General features: G+C 37.1%; 1 protein-coding gene and 1 non-coding gene across 2 annotated transcripts in view; one reads left to right on the forward strand and one right to left on the reverse strand.

Moving 5' to 3' along the window:
* Positions 1 to 638: 638 nt before the first annotated feature.
* The window catches only part of SLC30A7 (solute carrier family 30 member 7), a 94,034-nt gene continuing 71,386 nt past the window's right edge, over positions 639 to 23,286 (reverse strand). Inside the window, 3 exon segments of the mRNA NM_001083760.1 lie at positions 639 to 1,503; positions 9,718 to 9,867; positions 16,071 to 16,161. Of these exon segments, the coding sequence (NP_001077229.1) occupies positions 1,456 to 1,503; positions 9,718 to 9,867; positions 16,071 to 16,161 (289 nt within the window). The 3' untranslated portion in view covers positions 639 to 1,455.
* LOC112446080 (U6 spliceosomal RNA) lies at positions 11,625 to 11,730 on the forward strand. Its single transcript, XR_003034158.1, has one exon. It is a non-coding gene; the product is annotated as a U6 spliceosomal RNA (small nuclear RNA).

The following is a 23,286-nucleotide window of genomic DNA, read 5'->3' on the forward strand; positions in this document are numbered from 1 at the left end:
ATTCATTTCCATCCTGCAGGGTTCCCCCTCCAAAAAATTAAAATATTAAAAAAATTTTTCCCTTTCAGTTAAAGGGGAATGTACATTATGAGAAAATGAAGTACAGTGGGAAAATATCTATGCAGATCAATTTCTTCGTAAAACACAGAAATATTTAAGTAGAGTGTTCAAGCACTTATCTCAAATTGCAATTTTATTTTTCAAATAAACAAGAACCTAGAAATCAACTTATTTATGAACTTCCAAGATACTTGTGTTAGGAGTTCTATATTACCACATTTACTCCATACCTTCAATACTTCAAACTCAGTAAAATGCCACTTTAGGATTCCTGAAAGCAACTGTATTTTTGCAATGCTTGCATAGGAAAACAAATTATAGGACTTGGCATTTGAAGAACGAAAAAGCAAATCAACATTGTCACAACCTTTTCTGCTTTCACTCTACATGCTTTTCCCTTTCACTAAGATAATCTTTAAAAACAGCAAAGAAATACAGGAAAGTTTATCATAGACACAGTAGCTTTTTAGAAATTTGAAATTTAGCAAATGTGATAATTCAAAACACCTGTCTGTATAACAGAAGCATCTGCAAAGTTCTGAAAACAGTCCATAAAATAATTTAATAACCAAATTTGATTTAAAAAGCAAAATAACACCTTTTATTTTTTGATGAGAGAGCAATAAAAGGCAAATTTTTCTGTATCTAAATCTATGCTTTAAGTACACAAAAAGACATCTGTATATGTTACTAACAAGAGTCTTATTTTGTACAGAATACCCATTAAAAAAAAAAAAAAAAACATACATGACCTTTGATGGAACATTTCTATGCTGGCAAATACATTTTCTGATACAAAGGCACTTTGAAAACCCAATATGGTTTGGTTCATAAGTTTGCAAGGTACAAACAATTTCACAAACATATGATTATATTGAAAAACGTCAACAACTGTGACATTACATATAAAACAGATTTCCATTTCTTATTTTTTTTTTCTTTTTTAAAATAACACTGGTTTTGTGGGAATGAAAGCAGTGGTTTCCAGCAGCTTCAGTGAAGACATTCCAGATGATTAGAGACCCACAGTCTGAATTTCTTACTGGCTAGGATGAGGGGTGGGAGTGAGGGCATTTGAAATGAAAAAAAAAAAAAAAGGAAACAACAATACCGAGGAAACAATACCCTGGAACAAAACTAGAAACCTCAGAAATCAAAATGGTTTGGTGAGAAGAGCACAAAGACAAGACCAGAAGTCCAGGAGAGATCCTCTTACTTCTGACCCCTTAGCTGTAAACTCCTGGCAGAGCACGAACGGTGGACTCTGCCTGGTCTACTTGGCGCTGGGGAGGTGTAGTGACGATTTCTCTTTTTAGAAAGCTAGGTACAATGTTTAGGATTGTACAGTACCAGAAAAATTAGGTCCCCCCAAAAAGCATGGTTTCTTTTCACTCATTACATGGCCGCAAAGTCAATCTGTACATAAAGCTGTCTCACTCCGGCCTGAAAAGTTAAAAAAAAAAAAAAAAAGAGAGAGAGAAAATTAAACAAATTATAACAGACTACATATTTCTGAAAAGTAGTAGGAAACATTTTTTTTCTTTCTTTTTGAAAAAGGGAAGAATTATTTTTCTCTTCTGTCTTTGGGAAAGAATTCTCCATTTTTTATCATAAAGTGCCAATAATTTTATTTTAGAAACAAGTATATTAATAAGTTACAAAAACAAACAAAAAGGTTCTGCATATAGCTCTACAAAAGAAAGCTGTGCTAATTAATTACATGCCTTGCCCAAGTGAATTTTGGAAAAATGAGGTTACCCATCTACCTGTATTCTCCTAGAGAGAACACCACAGTGATTGATAAGTTGGCTATTAAAATCAGAAGTTAATGCCATCTAAATCTTCCTATGATGAATGATTTGTAAACACTGAAATAAGTAAAACCATCTATTAGTTATTGATTCCTTGACACTCCAACTCCTCCCTTCAATTTTGGATATAAACTTGCTATTCAAGGACACTGCTCTCAAAATTGCCCCCATCTCTTCTGTATCAATTTTTCTATATTTGCTGTCTACAATTCCTTTACTCTCTTCCCTCTTGAACCCATTTCAACCAAACTTTTGCTGCCAACCACTTCCCCTAAATAGCTCAGACCAGTGCTCAATTCTCAGTCCTCATCTTAGTAACCAGTCTACACAGGGGATCAGTTCCTCCTGCTGAAACACTTTTCCCACTCTTAGCTTCCACAGAATACTCACTGGTTGCCCTTTACCTCACTTATCAGTCTTTCTCAGTCTCCTTTGCAGGTTCTGCCTCCTGTCTTTGAACACTAAACACTCAAATACCCGAAGACTCAATCCTCAGATCCCTTCTTTTTTGGTACTTCCTTCTAGATGGTCTTACCCAATATTCAGACTTTGAGTACCGTCTACAGTCTCACACTTTTTGTAGGCTGAAACCTACCTATCACCTACTTGACACCGAAACACAGCTAAGCTGATCACTATCTCCTCCCCTCAAACCTGTTGATCAAGTATCTTCTCCATCTCAATTCCTCCCTCAATGTTGCAAACGCCTTTCTTTCTCTCACTCCCAACCCATTATTTGCAAAACCTGTTTGCCTCACCTCCAAAATAATGCAAATCCAGAGTCTGATCACTTTACCGCACCTCCACTGCTATCCCCTGGCCTGAGTCACTATCGTCTCTTACCTGTATTTTGTAACGGCCTACGATCTGGTTTTCACCCTTTTACCTTTGCACTCCTTTGGTCTGTTTCCAGCAGAGCAGCTATGGTCCTGTCGCTATCACTCAAACCCAACAACAGTTTAATCTCCCTTTAGTCCTTCAGTCTGAGTCCTTACAGTGGCCTTTAAAGCCCTCCCATGATCTGGTCCCTGATTCCCTCTCTTGTTTTATTTTGTACTCTTCTCCCTTTGGTCACTCTGTTCCAGCCACAACTGGCCCTTCTGCCTGGAACAATGGTCCTCAAGCCTGCCACGTGACATATTCCCTCTCTTGTCATATCTCTACTCATATGTCAGTGAGGCTTACCCTGACCATCCTATATCAAATGCAGTCAATTCATTCATCCAACAAATACATTTTGTGCATCTCTTAGATTCCTGGTACTGTTCTGTCCCCTGGGAATACAATAGCCAACAAAACAGGTATAAAATACCTTGTGCTCATGGAGTTTATAAGCTATTGGGAACTAGGAAGGAGAGGGAGATTATAAACAATCAAGTATATATAGTATGTCAGATGAGGTGATGAGATAGAGATCATCTATCTATACATCTATCCATCCATAAAGAAAAAAAAATACAAAGCTTGGTGCAAGAAATGGTAAATGCTTCAGCACCTCTGGTCTCCCTACTCTGCTCTTCTTATCTTTAACACTTATCACTTTCTAATATATCATAAAACTTCTTTGCTGTGATACTGTTTATTGTCACTCTCCATTGATAACAGACTCTCTCTGAAATAAAAAGATTGTCTATTTTTTCACTGCTGACTCCCAGGACCTCAAGTAGTGCCCACCACACAGTAAGTGATTAACAAACATTTGTTGGATGAAGTGAAATTGTACAAATTTCCTTCTTTCAAATAAACAACTTGAAAAACATTAAAGCATACAATCAGTTACAATAAGCACTCTGTCAGTAACACAGAATGAAAAGTAAATTAGAACATTTAAAACAAAGGAAAATCCAGAGTGGGGGGATAAAATAATGCTACCTTTTCATAGGAATTTCTGGGCTCCTCAAAGCATTGCTTCTAGCATGGCTTTCTTTCCCTCTAGCATTCAAGTTGGAGGGCTCTGCCCAACACTATAAATGCCCAAAGAGGCAGGAGCTGCTCAAATGAAATAAAAAGCCCGATAACACCCCAGTGCCTTTCCAGCACAGAAAACATGCTAGCTTTTTTTTTTTGTCTCATTAAAAAGGAAAAAAAAAATCCTTGCTGTGGTAAAGTTAAAGTTCTCTGAAAATGCATTTAATAGCACGTACTCCTTAAAGAGGTCTGTGGCAGAAAAAAGATAGAACTTAGTATCTTATGACTTTAAGCTAAAAACTGAAACAGAATCTCAGTGTTTCTAATTTTAGAATTGTGGATAAATATCAATCCTACCTATCTCACAAAACTGTTGTGTATTCACCCAGTATTTGACATTTAATAACCCTTGTTACGTAACAGGCACTATTGTAAGGATCATGTGTGAATATATGAGAAAGATTTTACATGCTATAAAAAACTTATGATTGATTATATTTGATTTACTCAACCCAGATGGGCCCCAAAATAACTGTACTTAGGAAACCCTTTTGCAAATTTCTTGTATATCTAACCTCAAGTTGTTGTTCAGTGGTCAAGTCGTATCTAACTCTTTATTGCCCAAATAAACTGGCTTAATTTCTTTTCAACAAACTTGTTAATGAAAGTTAAATGGACAAAATAAGTTGGTCTCCCATTATTATTTCTGCCACTTTCCTAAATCCTGGCCCAAATACAGTGAAGACGGTAATAAGAAATGAGGTAGCCCAAGGCAATAAAAAAAAAAAGGAGAAAAACAAAGAGGCTAGGTAAATTGATCTTTGCATAATCATGAGTTAATTACTCAAGCTGGTCACTGTTTCATACAAAAGCTCTGTCTAACAGGAAAAGTGATGTGTTTCATCCATCTGGCTGGATGGGCACAGCTCTGTCTCCCAGGTTCCCATTTTCCTTTCTCAATTTCCTTCAAAGTAGAGAGAAAAAGCGAAATTTTCAAAGACTCCTTATAGTATGTCACCTACTTTCTGAACACAAACTAGGTTTCCTATACCGTTTATTCTCATGACAAATACTCCAGGAGATCAAAATGGTGCTTGGTTCCCTTAAATATTCTACTACAGGGATGACATTAGCACTCAGAGGCCTGCTGAGGGTTGTCCTTCAAAAAAGTGAAAACCATAGAATACTTGTATCTTATATCCTGAGAATCAGGTACAAACCATAAAAAAAATCAGTTAAAACTTTTTAAAATAGGAAAGACAGTTATTTTTAACACCTATGCTTCTAAGAAAATAACTGTTAACATTATGTCATAGACTTAGAATATTTGCCATAAATATTCATTGCTGTGGCAAGGAAAATAAATCAGCAATAAAAATTTAGAAAAATAAACAAGAATATGGCTATAGAAAATTACTGAGTGTTTGTATTTCTCTACCAATTCTCAAAAACTACAGAAACTTTCTACTTTAGTTTTTGACTGAATGTATTATATTAATCTTTACCCCATAAAAATGAATTTTTTAAAAACTGCCTTAGTCTTTCATGTGAAAACAAAATCATCTCAGAATTCATGAAATAGTGACTGAATATGATGAAATTACAAGTCATGAAGAATCAAGTGGGTCTGGGCTCCTTTTTCTATAAACTGGGGCTAATACCCCACCTGTCTTATAAGGATAGACTAACACATTAGGCACCCATCGCAGTGCTTGGCATGTGGGGGGCTCTCAATAAGGCTCGCTGCTGATGCTGTTGTTATTTCTACCACCATCAACAAATGAGCACTTAAACCCTGTGGATTAATGAAAAACAACCAATACTTACAAAAGATTAACAGCCCCCCACAAACAGGAAAGGGTGGAAAAAACAGCTCACCACCTGGAAGGCTGGATAGCTTTTTCCTCCTTTCTACTCTCACCTCCCAGGAGACACAACAAGGTGGGGTGATGTCTGCTGTCAGAAACACTGAAGGGATTATGCATGCAGGAGAGTGGTGGAGGTGGGAGGTTCTGAATCTTGGGGACCTCTCAACTGGGCTAGTGAAGAGGCTCTTCAGCTTCCTTCTGGGTATCAGTGTGAACTTCTCTTTTGAGCCTAGAGACTACAGCATAGAAGGCTGAAGCAGGAAGCTGAGGAGTTAGGACTTAACAGGCAGAAACAGGCCAGAAGAGAAGAAAAAATGGAAAATATCAAGATACAGGTTCTGTTGAAGAGTAAATAACATGCATTAAGTTAAACTGTCTTTTCTGCTTTGTGGAGCTGAGGAGGGTTATGAGCCCAAGCATATTCTAGATTTTTCTTCTAACTTTATTTCTAAACAAAAGTGTGTCTAAAAAATTAACCGATGATGTCAGCCAGTTCAAAACGAGAAACATAAAATGATAACTGCCTTCCTCATCCAGTTCCCACGTCCACATCCTGTTCAGATACTAAATGTAAATAATGTTTTCTAGTTCATCAATTCCTTAAAAATACATCATTTTTAAAAAGTTAGTGCATGCAATGAGGAGAATGGACTTCTTCAATGTCAACAAAAATCTTGTAGTTTAAAACTGGATTATCACTTAACTAATAATCCCAAAGAAATATAAGAGACTTCTACCAGTTCACTTGTGTTATTCTACATTCGTGACAGCAACCCAGCTGCCTTAACCATTCATGATTAAATTATAACTATGGAAAATGAGAATAAAAAGACATGCTTAATGTACAGTTCCAAAAAGAGTCACAAAGCTTACAGATTTATAAACAAAACAAAAAGCTACAGTTCTCAAATTTAATGTTAACCTCAAAGTTATCTCCATACAAATTTTAACAAGAACAACTTAAAAAAAATTTTTTTAATCAATTTAAGATCAGCTCTAAGAAAAATATTTTAAAATATCATAGAAGCACCAGGTATTGAGAAAATTCTTCTTTTGGTCTTTTGGAACTAAGGCCACCAGTATTTAAAGTCTTTCTACAAGAAAACTACTTAAAGCATTAGTGTTATTTTTTTCTAAAAAATGAAGCAATCTGAGTTTTATTACTTTTGGTAAGTAAAATCTATGATTAAGATATAGTTTAAATATTTTAAAAATGTAAAAAAACTTAAATTTCAATTCACGAATTGAAAATGTTACTGCAAGCCCTAGGATATACTCATAGCATAATGAATATGTGTGATGAGGGCATAAGCAGAAAAGGAAAATAATTTAAAAAAAAAAACCCTTCAATTTCACATATTTCAAAACCAAAATAACTATCACACATCAACTTACAATTATTAAATGTGTGTAATGAAAGTTATGAGTAGGGTGACTTCACTCTCCCCACTGGGAAAAATGTGTTGAACCATTTTCACTGAAAGCCTAAGACAGTCTCTGGTCTTTGCAAGGAATGAAATCAAGCTGGTTTGACCTTAGCTGATAAAAAGACTTAAATATGTTTTAGAGCTGAAAATTTTCAAAACCCAAATACAGCTTCCAAAACCAAAGCAGCAGCTGAGTAAACTTTCAATTTCAGCCATTTTCAAAGCCAAGATTTCTACAGTTACCAGAAGAACCTCCCTCCACATACTTCAATTACAACTTCAGCAGTTCTTAGCATAGACACCACTGCTTGTGCATCTCTAAACCTGTAAATCACACTCCTTTCTCAGAGGGAGAACTGTGACTTAAGTGCCAAAGTTTTAGGACAGCATGAGGCATTCTAGAGCTGGACAGACGGCCATGCTGTGAGGGTGGAAGGTCATGGTACAACTAGGAGAAGATTGATAGACTGAAGGAAAGAATCATGATCTAGAAATGGCAGTGGAAAGCAAGGTTGTTGAAGGCTACTGAAGGCTAGCCACGCTCTCCTTTTTGCCTCTGAAAAAGGGAGGAAGTGTGAGAAGGATTCTGACTTACTGTGAAGGTGCATTATGAAACTCATAATAGTATAGATTTCTTACCGCATCTGCTAAGAAAAGACTTGGTTCTTCAAAGTCTAGGGTAAATAAATGGTACCAGTGTATTGTTTTGCAGTAGGTAAGTCTTGCTGTTGCCTTCGTTATAAGACCATTTCATTAATTATTCCAAAGGCACATAACCATACATCTCTCTTTTATTAGACAAGAGAGATCACTTAATTTAAGCTAAGGTCCTGAATTTAAACTGTCCATCTGTCCCTCTCTCTATTTCTCATTTGTATATGAGGCTTAGAAGGGTCTTTAAGGCTTTAGAGAGAAAGTAACAATTGAATTGGACCTTTACATTAGAGTAGGATTTTTGTCTCATACAGATAAGTAGATAGTCTAGTGAGGCTGGAGTATGAAGTACATGGCAGTGAATAATAGCAGTAGAGAAGCTGAAAAGTTAATTGGGTCATGCTAGAAAGTTTAGGCTTTATCCTGGTGGTAATGAGGAGCCACCGAAATTTTATTTTTTAACTTTTTATTTTGAAAAGACTTAAGACAAAAGAATAGCACAACAAATACCTATCTACCCATCACTTATATAAAACAATCACTAACATTTTGCCATATTTGCTTTTTTTTCTGTATGTGTATTTATTTGTAATCCTTTTCACTTTTGCTGAAGCACTGGAAAGTTAGACATCCTGATGCTCTGCCACTAAAGCTTTCGGCATGTATCTCCTAAGAACATGAGTATTCTTCTATAGCCACAATACTATATCATACCCAAGAAGTTTAACACCTACACAATTATGTGAACTATTATGTATCTATATTTCAATTTCCTGATTACCCAGCAGTTTCTTTTGTGATGTTTCTCCCCAGTTTAAGGTCCAATCAGGCACCACACACTGCATTTAATTGTGAAAGTGAGTGAAAGTGAAGTCACTCAGCCGTGTCCGACTCTTTGCGACTCCATGGACTGTAGCCTATCAGGCTCCTCCATCCATGGGATTTTCCAGGCAAGAGTGCTGGAGTGGATTGCCATTTCCTTCTCCACTTTAAAGTCTTCACTTTAATTGTGAAGTCTCCTCTAATTTAGAAAAAGCCCCTATAATTCCTTTTATTCCTTTCATGACACCTTTTAAGAATCCAGGGTGACAGGCCACAAGCTGGGTTTGTCTGGTTGTTTACTAGTGACTGGATTTACATTAACCGTTTCTGGCAAGAGTACCACACAGGTCATGTATACTTCCCACTGCATCACATCAGGAGGCTTGGGTCAGTTTTTAAGCACAGACTTTTATGGCATGGAATCAGTTTCCACATTAGATTTATGTTAGATAAATCTGGCAGCAGTGTCAACATCTACATTTTCTGACAAATATTTCCAGCAAACCAGACCCCCCTCCAAAAAAAAAAAATCTGTGGTCTCTCTCTCCTCAGATACTCTTGACATGATGTGCTTATTTTCCCAGTACGTTCAGAATAACCTAATAATCACTTTTAGTTTATCGGTCACTATGTCAACTCATGATGGCATAAACATTACCTCATATAATTTGGTTGCAGCCATGAACTAACTAATTCATGATTCCATATAAAGAATTAAGAAAAACTCAAGAGCATCTTAAGTTATTAAATCACAAAGAAGGAGCAGTGGCTTTGCTATTGACAAAAATGTTAAGAGAGTTTGCTTTAAGTTAAAGCGACTGACCAGGCATTATTCTTATTCCAAATACTATCTTAGAATTCCTAGCTTCAAACAGCATTTAACATGTCTTATAAGGAGTATACAGTAAGGGAGAATCTATTTTTTCATAAAGGACCTCAAATCAGCTCAATGATGAATAAACAGGACTATCTTCATTAAGAGTATTCACTAAAGCAAGGATCTCCCAAATTTAACTCTGTGATTGAAAAAATCTTTTATATGTACCTCACAGTGTAGAATATATATATATATATATATATTTAATATGTTAAATAGTAAATATTTTTAAAACTAGTAGATACAATAAATTCTTAGACCCTTAAAAGAGGTTAGTAAAAATATCATACCTGAGTAAAAATGTTATGTGTTTGGCTTAAAATCCACCTGGCATCAGCATCAGGCGCTACTACTAATTTCAAGGTCCCAACATAAACATCAGAACATAAGGTCCAGAAATGCTGTTCTTGTAAACTGTAAACTCCTTGCAACTGCTGCACCTAAAATATGAAGAGCAGATATTAACATGAAATCAAATATAAGTGGATGCAACTTAAATCATTACACATCAGTAAACATGGATTCTACCCTCTAAAGAAAAACGTGGGCTGGTGGGGTGGGTTTGAACTGATTAACAAATACCTATTGAATACTTACTATGTGCTGGTACTATGACACATAGTAAGGAAATATAAATGAACACCTACCAAAATTTGTAGGGCATAGGTGAGAGAGTGCCTAGGGGAAATTTACATTTTCAAATACAGCTGACGGGAGAACAGTGCAGGGGAAGGGACACCAGCCTGCCTCTCAGTCAAAAATCTGAGGATGCAACCAACCATGGATCATGTAGTACTGTGGTATTTACTACTGAAAAAAAAGAAAAAAAATTTCATGTGTAAGTAGATCGTGCAGTTCAAACCTGTGTTGTTCAAGAGTCAACCATACATCAATCAGAGGATAAACATAATTACAAATGAGCTAAGAAATTAGGAAAAGAACAACAAAGTCAACTTAAGAAATAAAAAGGAAAGAAATAAAGGATGGGAAGCAGAAATGTGGAAATGATGGAATTCTCAATGTCAAAACACTACTTCTTTGAAAAAAATCAGTGAGCTAGAGAGTCAGTGTTTTATACACAGTGGGGACATATTTTAGACAGGATGAGTCTTCATTGTGTACAACTGTCAGAAACTACAGGATCTTTGCACTCCCAGGACCCAGGAAACTAAATGCCAACATATACCCTTCCCCAACTCATGTGACAACCAAAAACTGGAGGGATGGCTCTAAGTCTTTCCAATGGCTCCTTAAGTGTTCCTCGCCCTGAGGTTGAGAACCAGTGACAAGACAAACTCTGATGGAGTTAAAAAAATAAAAATAAATATGTAATTAAACAAAGTACAAAATGAAAAAGAAAACTACCAATAACTGATTTAAAAAACCATAAAAGGGAATACTATATGAATGTATCAACATATGTGTATACAATATATTACAACTGAGCAGAATCCTAATCCTTCTCACCATCTCTAATGCTATCAGTCCAGTTAAAGCCACTCTAGTTTGATTAAGCGGTCTCCCTATTGCTAGCCTTGCATCTACCTCTTCATCTAGTCTCAAAGTAGGAGCCCAAGTGAGATTCTGTTGCTTTAAGTCAGATGCTTTCATTCTGCTCAAAATCCTCAGTAGAGTCCCATCTTACTCTGAACCAAAACCAATGCTTCCACAATAACTCACATGGACCCATGTGATGTGGCCGCTTGTTATTTACCACACTTACGTCATCTCCTCCTCCTCCTCCCCTCCTTGCTTCCTCTTCCCCTGCTATAGCAGCATTCTCACCACTCTTTGAAGAATCTGAAACACTCCTGTCTCGGGGTATTTGCTATTCCCTCTGCTTGGAGTGTCCTTCCTTCCACAATAATGACTGGTCTACTTTATGTGGGCCTTTACTCAAACGCCAAGGTCTCAGGAAGCCTTTCTACTGTTATCCTAGCTAAAACAACATTTTCATTTTTACATTTCTCTGCTTTGTTTTACTTTTCAGCAGCTAATGACACACGCCACATTACTCATGTTATTTATATTGTTTATTGCCTGTCTACTCTGACAGAACTCAAGCTCCATAAGAGCAGGGATTTATTTTTGAGTTTTATGTTTGTATCCTGAACACCTAAAATTATAAGCATCTAAGCTTGGCGTGCTCAGTAAACAGTATATGCATGTATATAAAATGAATAAACACTCAATTTTGGTGTTTGTTTTGGCAGCACATATACTAAAATTAGAATGACACAGAGAAGATGAACTTGGCCCTCGTCCAAGAATGACATGCAATTTGTGAAGTGTTCCCTATTTTTGTGGTGGTCATTTCACAATGTACATGTATATCAAGACATCAAATTGTACACTTTAAATATATATAATTTTAATTCATCAATTTTACCTCACTAAACCTGGAAAAAAAAATAAATAATAAAACCAGAAAAACAACAAAAAACACAATTTTAAGAAACTAGACAAAAATGAATAAATTTTGGGAAATCATTTCAGAAAATACAGAAAATCCCGTAATATAAGAAAAAAACCCCAGAAAATATGAATGGACCATTAAAAACTGAACAGGTAATAAAAGTTCTCTTTCATAAAGCCCCCTCAGCCCTGCCAAGTCCCAGAGGAAAAACTTTTAAGTAACCACTTAGTTTTGCCAGAAAATAAAAAAGAGGCACTACCTCATATAAGTAAAAATAATCTTGATCCCCAACCAGATAAAGACAGTAACATATAAGCTGAATTCTCTTATGAATTAAGTAAGCTAAATCCAACAGTATATTAAAAAAATAATGTATCATGACTAAGTTAGGTTTATCCCAAGAGGGAAACAATAAACATCAGAAAATCTATTACCGTTATTCTTTAATTAATGAAGCAAAGGAGAAAAATCACACAATCATTTTAATAAAAGAATTGCAATTACTTAATAAAATTCAACCCCTATTTATGCTTAGAAGGACACTTCCTTAACTTACTAAAAGCTATCTACCAAAAATGCATAGAAAACACTTAAGGAAAAAAACATTAGATATATTCCACTGAAGATCAGGAAAATCCTTACAAAGATGCCCAAACTACTGCTATTGTTCAATATCTCTGTAAATAATAGATCTGGAAGAGATGAACTAAGATCAGAACTCAGAAGTTAAAAGAGGCTCAATGTAAAAAGATCTTTATAACAATTAGATCAACTTAAAAGAGAAAGAGGTTACTCTGTGAAGAGATTAACCACTGGTTCCTGGAAATGGTCAAGAAGCTGGATGACCAACTAAATGTTGCAGAGGAGATCAAGTGAATAATAAGATCTTTTCAAATTCTGAGACTCTCTGATTCTTAAGTAATCTATTTGGGATGTTAACTAAGAAAAGGTTGAACTTTTTATCAAAATATTTATTTTTATCAGAATCTGATGCATATAGGATTACCTTCTATGAGCTCCAAGACTCCCGGTGGGAAACTGAGACAATACCCACTGTGCCCGTTAAAAAAAAACAAAACTGCTTTTACTGGTGGACTTTCTCTTCCTCTTTCAGGACTCCAATGACAGAGCAGTGTGAAGTTGATATCCTCTACATTTTTCTAAAGAGCATCCTCACAAATGGTGTGCTGCTGCTGCTGCTGCTAAGTCGCTTCAGTCGTGTCCGACTCTGTGTGACCCCATAGACAGCAGCCCACCAGGCTCCCCCGTCCCTGGGATTCTCCAGGCAAGAACACTGGAGTGGGTTGCCATTTCCTTCTCCAATGCATGAAGGTGAAAGTGAAGTTGCTCAGTCGTGTCCGACTCTTCGAGACCCCATGGACTGCAGCCTACCAGGCTCTCCTCTGTCCATGGGATTTTCTAGGCAAGAGGACTGGAGTGGGGTGCCATTGCCTTCTCCCACGAATGGTGTAGTGAAACACCAATGCTAGTGAAACAACACGTTGACTGAAGAGATTTCTTCTACCTCCATAGAAATAGCAGCACAAGTACATTCTTGCAAGTTATTCTAAAGCATAAGTTAAGAAATGACTCTTATAGAAATTGGCATTAACTTTCCTCAAATTAAAAATGTGCAAAAGTGTAGTTACAGATGAAAGTCTATGTTGCTCTTCTTGTTCTGACAGTGTGGTGTAACAAAAAGAGCAGGAGCTTCTAAAGCCAGAATTACATGGATTAGAATCCTGATTCAGCCGCTACCATCTGTGACCTTTGAGTTATTTAAATCTTCTGAGCCTCAATTTTACTCAATTTTCCTAGGGAAAGGAATAGGAAACTTAGCCTTCATGGTTAATTTGAAGAACAGAAACAATATATGTACATCACTTAGTATAGGGGCCAGCTTAGAGTAGGCATTCACTAAATTGCCCCTTTCTCTTCCACAATTATGCTGACTGGTCCTCCCTTAAAATCATAAAACCACAAAAGTCAAATGGGCAGCATTTCACTTTCCCTATTTCAAAAAGAACTATTCTACACCTTCTCTTTTTGCCTCTGGTCTTCTCATTTCTCTGTATGATTACACTGCCCTGTAAGTCAGAGAAAAAATAGAGGCATACAGAAAAGCTCTTCTGACCCTCCAAATCTACCAGTCAACCCTCATCTATTTCAGCATTCTCTGCCTTGCCTTGTGGGATACAGTACCTCTGGCTCCTAGCTACAATTAATTCCTCCCTAATGCTTTGGATCCTATCCCTTCTCATCTTCTCAAGAACTTGATTCCTTCATTAAATTAATTTGCTTCACTACCATATCATCAATTTCTTCCTCTCAGTTGGCATGTTCCCATTAGCAATACACATGCTCCCAAACTGAACTGTGCAATACAGAAGTCACTCGACACATGTGACTAAATACATGAAAATGTAATGAAATCTAAAAACTAGTTGCACTAGCTCAAAATTATTAAGCTTCAAATGCTCAACAGCCACAGATTCCTCGTGACTTCCATACTGGACAAGGTAATTATTGAACATCTCCATTACTGGGTAATGTTCTATGGGATGCTGTTTTAACTAATTCTCTTCCCCTTCTTACTATATCCATAGCCAAGCTTTCAGCTCATTTTTCTACTCCCTTTAACAACACTTCTTAAAAGAAATGACTGTAACCACTATCTCTACTTCCCCCATTCATTTCCACCCTAATCTACTATATCAAGCTTTCACCAAATCTACTGAAAATGTTTTTATCAAAGCCATTAATGCTGTTCATGATGCCAATCAACGGTCACTTCTTTGTTTCTATTAGAATTGCCTCACAGAAACATCTGGCACAGTTGATTACTTCCTCCTTCTTCAACTTCTGGGTTTTCCAGCTTCCTTTCTATCTATGCTCTAAATCTGGAGTTGAAACTTTAGCTAAAGAATAGAGCTGAACCCTTCCATGGTAATCTCATACAATCCTAATGTTTTAAAGGCTATTTATATGTTGATGAATCAAAACTCCTAGTTCTAATCAGTCCTTAAAATTCCAGATTTGCCCATCCAAGCACTTCAGTGACATTTCACTTAGAAGTATAGTAGGCATTTCAGTCTTAACATATCCAGAATAGAACTCTTGATATGGGAGGATTTTCCACCCTCACACCTGTATCAACCTCAACAAATAGTATTAGGGTCCAGGCTAGTTGCAATTCAACACTTTTTCTCCCCACTGCTAATATAATCTATCTCTAAAAACTTATCCAAAATATCTACTTAGCTCCACTGTCATTGCTACCACTGTAGTCCAAGCCATAACTTTTCAAGTTAAATGATAATAGCTTCTTAATTGGTTTTCTTTGATTTCATTCTTCCTAGCATTTATTCTCTAATAGCAAGCAGAATAAGCTTTTAAAATTTAAGTTCTGTGACACTCTCCCTGCATAAAAGCTTTCTAATGCTTCCCACAAAATCAGAATTAAATCTAAACCTCTTAGTAGACCAACACTTCTGTATCATCTGTCCCCTGTCATTCTCTCCAGCCTTTCCAGCCACTCTTCCCTCTATCTATTATGCTTCAGCCACAGTGGCTTTTCCTCACTGTTTTTCAAATACACTAAATTAGTTCCAGCCATAGAACTTTTTGCATTAGCATTTTCCTTTGCTTGAAACACTCTTCTCCAAGATTTTCATATGTCTGGCTCCTTCTAATCAACAAGATTTCAGCTTCCTTGAATATGACATTCTCAATAAATTTGATGTCGCCATCCATGTCTACCACCTCACTTTGTTTCACTTCTATTATAGTAATCATCACTGATATTTCCTTATTTATTTCTTGTTTAGTGCCTGTGTTTCCCTGCCAGACCATAAATACTTGGATAGACCCTGTCTATCTTGTTTACCATTACACCCCTAGGACCTTAGAAGAATACATGGCATAAAAGATGGGGGGTTCACAAAATACATGTTGAAGAAATGCTTATACCATCTGCTATTCATATTTATATTTTAAAAGAGCTGCTGGATTTCTAGACTAGATGAGGACAATTTCTACCACATTTCTTTAGTGAAGCTCAATATTTTCCAATGATTTTATTCTGGTTTAAGTGGCATTCATGGTCAGCTTTTAATCTTGTAAGAAATATAAAATTATACACACATGCTACCCATATTTATAAAAGTTGAAACCCCCAACAATTTGGAAACAATTAAAACCCAATGGTTTGGAAGCACTGAAACTTACCCTCTGATAGCACTGAGGTAAAGTATTTTCCAAAAGCGGAGGAGTTCTTTGCATTAATATTCCAACAGACTCTCTTAAGAGAGGAATAACACTGTAGAAAAGGAAGACAACAAACTTATTAGAGCCACATTCTGACCATCCTATCCTGCAAGAAAGTAATAATATACCTCCTGACAGTAGAATATAACAAAGATTTATCAGAATAACATGAGGAAAAAAAATCCAGTCACTGTTCCAAATTTTTCATGGGACAAAAAAGTTATTATTTAAGGTAAAAGTAGAAGAGTTAAATGAAATATATCAGTGTATGAAAAAAGAGTTAAATGAAATACTTCAGTGTATGAAATATTAGTATAATACTAATATTATACTACTGAATAGTACTAGAGCATCTAAAAATCTAAACACAAGCAGTCATTCAACTGCCATTTAAAATATGACTTCAAAGGGCTAGACTCTTCCAAGATAATCTATAAAGCATATCATGGCTGACTGGTCCTTAACATTTATCAAACATCTACATGCATTTATCTGAACAGTTCTGTTAAGGAAAATACAAAAACAAAATTAACACAGTATATTAGTTTCATTCATCCAATGGTTTCCCAATCTGATTATGTATCAATCTTCTTTGATTATTAAAAAAAACAGAAGCCTGGATATCACCACAGATCTAGTGAAGAATCAGCACCTTTAGTGATAGGGCCCAAAAGACCGTATGAATTGATGTAATTAGTCTGTAACTGGTATTTGGAAATTAAAGCTTTAGGCTATTTAGATGGTTGAAAGTGAAAGTGAAGTCGCTCAGTCGTGTCTGACTCTTTGCAACCCCAAGGACTGTAGCCCACCAGGCTCCTCCGTCCATGGGATTCTCTAGGCAAGAATACTGGAGTGGGTTGCCATTTCCTTCTCCAAGGGATCTTCCCAACCCAGGGATCGAACCCAGGTCTCCCACATTGTAGGTAGACGCTTTAACCTCTGAGCCACCAGGGAAGCTCTATTTAGATGGTTAAATGCACACAAAACAGTTAATGGTGAGGGTGACTCTACTGCAACAGTTTTCTAAACTAGCAACACATCAAATTTACCTTAAGAGTGTGGTTTCTTTTCATTCCTAACATACTGAATGAGAATCTATGAGGAAAAGGTGAAGTATAAATATTTTTAGAAAGCCCTCCAGGGGGAGTCCAGTAAGTTACTGGAGTGAGAAGACAGTCACTGCTCTAATGCTTGATGCTGATTGAAAGGCAAGGTCAGGAATAGCTTCATTACATTTAATAGCTGAAGCCAGTGCTTTGTTTTAAACTTATAGAATCTCAATGTTTCTAGAGTAAAACCCCTCCTGATTATAGCTAAAGGTTGTGTGCATGCTCAATGTTGCCCAACTCTTTGCAACTCCATGGACTGTGGCCCGCCAGGCTCCTCTGTCCATGGAATTCTTTAGGCAAGAATACTGGAGTGAGTAGCCATTTCCTACTCCAGGGGATCTTCCCGACCCAGGGATCAAACTCGTGTCTCCTGCATTGGCAGGTGGACTCTTTACAACTGAACCACTTGGGAAACCCCAGAAACCCCATAGCTATAGGAGATAAAGAGAAAACAAAACAAAACACACACCTTTTAAGGAAGGTAGAAGGTGAAGTGGATAACTTAAAAGATTAGTGTTATTTTTGACAGACAGAAAAGAAAGAGAGGATATTAATGATCAGAGGAATAGGGACAATGCTTGTCTTGCTGTTATATTCCCAAGGAGGCCCAGTAAAGTGCTGGTCACAAAGTGGGCCCACAATACTTGTTGGTTAAATGAAAGATAAATGTATGTAGCAATTAGATGTTTTAGAATCTAGATTAAAGAAAGGAAAGGCCTCAGAGAAGAAATTAAGAAATTGTTTCCACACTTTGTGTACAGAGATAAGTAGCTGGGTTAGGAGGGTAGAAGTAGGAACAGAGACAAATAGGAAAATTAAACAGACACTGAGAGATATTGAGATATTGAGAAACTGGAGTCCAGGGAAGCAACACCAAGGGCAAGTTTAAAAATCTAAAAAGTTTGGAGAGAATAGCAGTAATGCATATAAAAGCACAACATGGACAGGAGTTGAAGACACATTCAAGTGAAAATATTCTTCAGTCAGATAGTGATTTGCTAGCCAAGAACAATTAGATGCCACCTTTAATTGCTTCTTTTCCCTTAAAACCTTTATGCTCTAAATCACCAAGTTCTCATGACTTAACCTGCTAAGCATTTCTTGCCTCCATCCCCCTCCTTCATTCTATTACATACGTCTGCAATAATCTCCGTATCATTTCACCTGGATTATCAAATAGCCTCCTAAGTGGTCCCTTTGCCTCTAGTCTTATTTTCTTAAGTCCACTGTGACAGGCGGCTTCAAAGATGGATCCCAGAGACCCCTGCCTCCCTAGTGTGTGTGCTCTTGTGTCATCCCCTCCCCTTGATCCAGTGACTTGCTCCTAATGCATCAAGTATGGCAAAAGTGATGCTTCTAAGGTAAAAGACTCTGGCTTCTATCTTTTCCACCCTCCTCTCTTGCTCTCTTGCTTGTTCAAAGCTGCCACACTGTGAGCTGCCCTAGGCAGAGGCCCAAGGCAACGGGAACTAAGAGATGCTTCTGGAGAGGAAACGAGACCCTCAGTCCAAGAGCCCCAAAGAAACTCAATACTCAGTGAGACTGGAAGTAGATTCTCCCCGAGACGAGCATTAGAATGACTACAGCCCTGGCTGACACCTTGACTTCACCGTGTGAGGGAGCCTGAGCCAGGGAGCCCAGTTAGCCATGCTCAAGTTCCTGAACCAAGGCAAAGATAATAATGTGTGTCATTTTAGCTATGCTCTTTTTGTGTAAGTTGTTATCTTACCATCGACAACTAATAGAACCATTCTGTATAAAGCTATTAGACTAATCTAACTAAAATCAGAATCTGACTCTATATTTCCCTCAAAAAAAAGGAAAATCCATTAGCAGCTCCCTACTGACTGGTGTGTTGCAGTCCTTGGGGTTGCAAAGAGTCAGACACGACTGAGCGACTGAACTGAACTGCCTGGGGAATTAGATGTAAACTCTAGCTTCACTTCCTATCATTCTTGCTTCACATTTTACGCTCTCTAAAACGTAAACACACTGTACTTCACTTTCGGCTGTTTCTTCCTTTCACGCTTTGTCTCATGCTGTAACCTCTCTAAACGTCCCTAAACTGTCCTTTAATCTGGCTTCTAGTCCTTCTTTAAAATCTCAGTGTCACCCCTTGCAGGGGATATTCCCTGATCCCAAACTGTCCTCCAAACTCTATGAAGTTCTTCTCTGTGCTCTTACAAAAAATTTGTGATATCTATAGTAAGGCTGGAGGTTAAATGGGTGGATAACAACTAGAATTGGGGTTAAGGATCTTGACAGTGAAAGAACAGTGGTTATCCTTTCATTCAACCTGAACAGTAATGTCTGTTTCTATTCACTGTGCTGTTATTAAAAAGGTGAAGGTTCCCTGGATATACCAAAAAGGCAAAAAAAACCATCATAGTAGAATAACAAGGCATAATTCAATTATGACATTCTTCTTTCCTCTCTCCATCCTCATTTCTCAGGAAAAAGAAAGGATCCATAACTAAATGCTTTTATATATCTAACTTAAACAATTTTTGTTTTCCTACTTTCCTTATTGTACTTCTCAGGAGATGAGGTACAAAAGTAGTTCCCCCAGAACAACTGTTTGAGAATAGGAAAAAAGTATTTTTTTCACATGCCCACTAACTTTAGCTATTTTGATAACTTCTTCTTCAATCCTTATCTCAAGAAACTGCTAATAATGCCTGGAGATACCTGATGTGGAAAAAAATCACTCAAGTGTAAATCATACAACCTAGGTTCTAACTCTGCCATTAAACAGGTTTAGACAAGTAGTATAACCTTCCAAAACATCAGTTTTCTCATCTATAAAATAAAGGAATAGATTAAATTTCTTGGTAATTTCTTCCATCTTTATTTTCATTCAGTAAGAAAAAAAATGGTCAAAGTACAAGGAATACTAGAGAGAGAATATATTTGGAAATGAAATATAAGTTGCCTTTGTATACTAAAAAGCAACAACATGCCGGTATCATCAACTGAGGTATACTTTGCAAACCAATCTCATCCATTACTAATTAGGTAAGTCTGCAAATAGATTTTATTATGCAATCAATACAAATAAACAATAAGTACTACATGCTTTGCTTGGCATCAGATCTTCTAGAATCAGATGGAATCTTACTCTAGAGTTGTGGAAATGGAGACCTAGTGTACCAAAGTAACTTGCTTAAGGTTAAAGCTAGTGAATGGGACAGCTAGAATAATAACAGGTCTTCTGACTACAAAATCAATTTTGAACAGTTCAAGTCTACAAACATTTACTGCTTCTTTACCATGTGCCAGGCATGTGCTAGGCACCAGAAATAAAAAGATAAATAATTCACAATGCCTTACTTCAAAGGAACTCAACAGTATTGAAAAAGCCTGTAGAGATCAATGGAAACTACAAAACAAACATTTGTTGGATTGACTCACCATTTGGAAAAAGACACACATGAATAAAAAACAACTGTAGATTAAAAGCCTGTATCCGTTTTCACTTCCCAGGAACTTCTGGCAAATGGTTTTTTAATTAGTATGTTGATAACTTACTCTTAAACATACCTTTAAAAATAAAAACTACATCTTTCCGACTTCCCTGGTGGTGCAGTGGATAAGGATCTGCCTGCCAATGCAGGGAACAAGGGTTTGACCCCTGATCCAGGAAGATTCCACATGCTTCAGAGCAACTAAGCCCATGCGCCACAACGACTGAGCCCGTGTGCCACAACTACTGAAGCCCATGCACCTCGAGCCTGTGCTCCACAGCGAGAGAAGCCACTATAATGAAAGCCTGCCACAACTAGAGAGAGCCTGCAAAAAGGCAACAGAGACCAGGTGCAGCCAAAAATTAATTAAAAAACTATACCCTTTATAACAATGTGAGGAAGAAAGGAAGAGAAGAGAACATGGATTTTACTGTAATAAAAGGCATGCAATATGAGCAGTGATATTACTTAAGCAATAGTTATAAAATATAATCTTGCAAAAAACTTTTAAAATCTTTGTCTTAGTATACCTAAGGCTAGTTTAAGACTTTCCCCCAAAAGAGCTAAAGCACAATTAATACAAGAGAGTTAAGTCCAATCTAGATTAATCCTTAAGGAAATCAGTTTTAAAACAGCAAAGACATTTCTTTAATACAGTCTCCTAATAAGTCACCAAATACATGAAACAGTGACAGACTTGATTTTCTGGGGCTCCAAAATCACTGCAGATGGTGACTGCAGCCATGAAATTAAAAGACACTTACTCCTTGGAAGGAAAGTCATGACTAACCTAGATAGCATATTCAAAAGCAGAGACATTACTTTGCCAACAAAGGTCCGTCTAGTCAAGGATATGGTTTTTCCAGTGGTCATGTATGGATGTGAGAGTTGGACTGTGAAGAAAGCTGAGTGCCGAAGAATTGATGCTTTTGAACTGTGATGTTGGAGAAGACTCTTGAGAGTCCCTTGGACTGCAAGGAGATCCAACCAGTCCATCCTAAAGGAGATCAGTCCCGGGTGTTCTTTGGAAGGACTGATGCTAAAGCTGAAACTCCAATACTTTGGCCACCTCATGCGAAGAGCTGACTCACTGGAAAAGCCTCTGATGCTGGGAGGGATTGGGGGGAGGAGGAGAAGGGGACGACAGAGGATGAGATAGCTGGATGGCATCACCGACTCAATGGACATGAGTTTGGGTGAACTCCGGGAGTTGGTGATGGACAGGGAGGCCTGGTGTGCTGCAATTCATGGGGTCGGAAAGAGTCAGACACAACTGAGCGACTGAACTGAACTGAACTGTTGGAGAAGACTCTTGAGAGTCCCTTGGACTGCAAGGAGATCCAACCAGTCCATCCTAAAAGAGATCAGTCCTGAGTATTCAATGGAAGGACTGATGTTGAAGCTGAAACTCCAATACTTTAGCTACCTGATGTGAAGAACTGACTCGTTGGAAAAGACCCTGATGCTGGGAAAGATTGAAGGCAGGAGAAGAAGGGGACGACAGAGGATGAGATGTTTGGATGGCATCACCAGCTCAATGGACATGAGTTTGAGTAAACTCTGGGAGTTGGTGATGGACAGGGAGGCCTGGCGTGCTGCAGTCCACGGGGTCGCAAAGAGTTGGACATGATTGAGTGACTGAACTGAATTGAATAAGTCACCAAGAACAACCATCTACAAATTTATCCAAATCTTTGTTCAAATGTGTACGTGTATAATCCATGGTGTTGCCTCTCAAAGTCTGCTACTCTCTCTGTAAAAACAACAACAGTGAACAACAACTAGTACTTCTCTTTTTCTCCTAAAATTTACTTTCACATGTGGCCCTTAGTTTGAGGATTCTAGAACCGGTGAAGATCCATGATCACAGATAACACAGTATTAGAATTAACAGAATTTAGAGATCCCCCATTTTAACACAATTCAAAAACCATAATGCAAACACTTTAATAAAATTAATATTAGAAGCCAGCATCTATTTTAAAATAATTAAATGAAAGCTATAACTGATATAAGATAATAATATATAGAGAGTGTACCAATGAGGTTTTTACTGACTTTGCTACACTATAAAATTTCAAATGGTGGTCTACTTAGGTAGAATTTTAATAAAATGTTTACATTCAAGAGCAGCAAGCATTTCACCAAAGCACATGGAAACATCAGGCTAATTTTCTCCAATAATAATATTAAAATATTGTTAAGAATTTCAGCTGTAGGAGCTATAACTAGGTCATGAAACTGGGGTGGGGAGAAAAAAGTACTTGCTAAATCAAGTGTGGTGATAAGCAATTTAAAATCAAAGTCAATTTCTATAATAATCTCAAAGGTTATAAAAATGTAAAAGAAACCTGCAGAAACTCTATTTTTGTTTTTTAAAATTGTGTTTAGCTCAGGAGTTTGTGCCCATATTTTTCTGATTAACTACTGTAATAGGGAATCATAAAACAGATTTTAGCATGGATCTATCTAGCCATAATGAAAGGATATGGGGAAAAAGACAAACTTAGCAAATTCCTGACTGAGCTAAGACTTAGAGCTGCATCCAAACCCAAAAAGTAAGCATTTGGAAACAATTAGAGGTTCACTTCTGGTTGACTAACT

The sequence above is a fragment of the Bos taurus genome, chromosome 3 (assembly GCF_002263795.3).
Source record: "Bos taurus isolate L1 Dominette 01449 registration number 42190680 breed Hereford chromosome 3, ARS-UCD2.0, whole genome shotgun sequence".
NCBI classification, from domain to species: Eukaryota; Metazoa; Chordata; class Mammalia; order Artiodactyla; family Bovidae; genus Bos; species Bos taurus.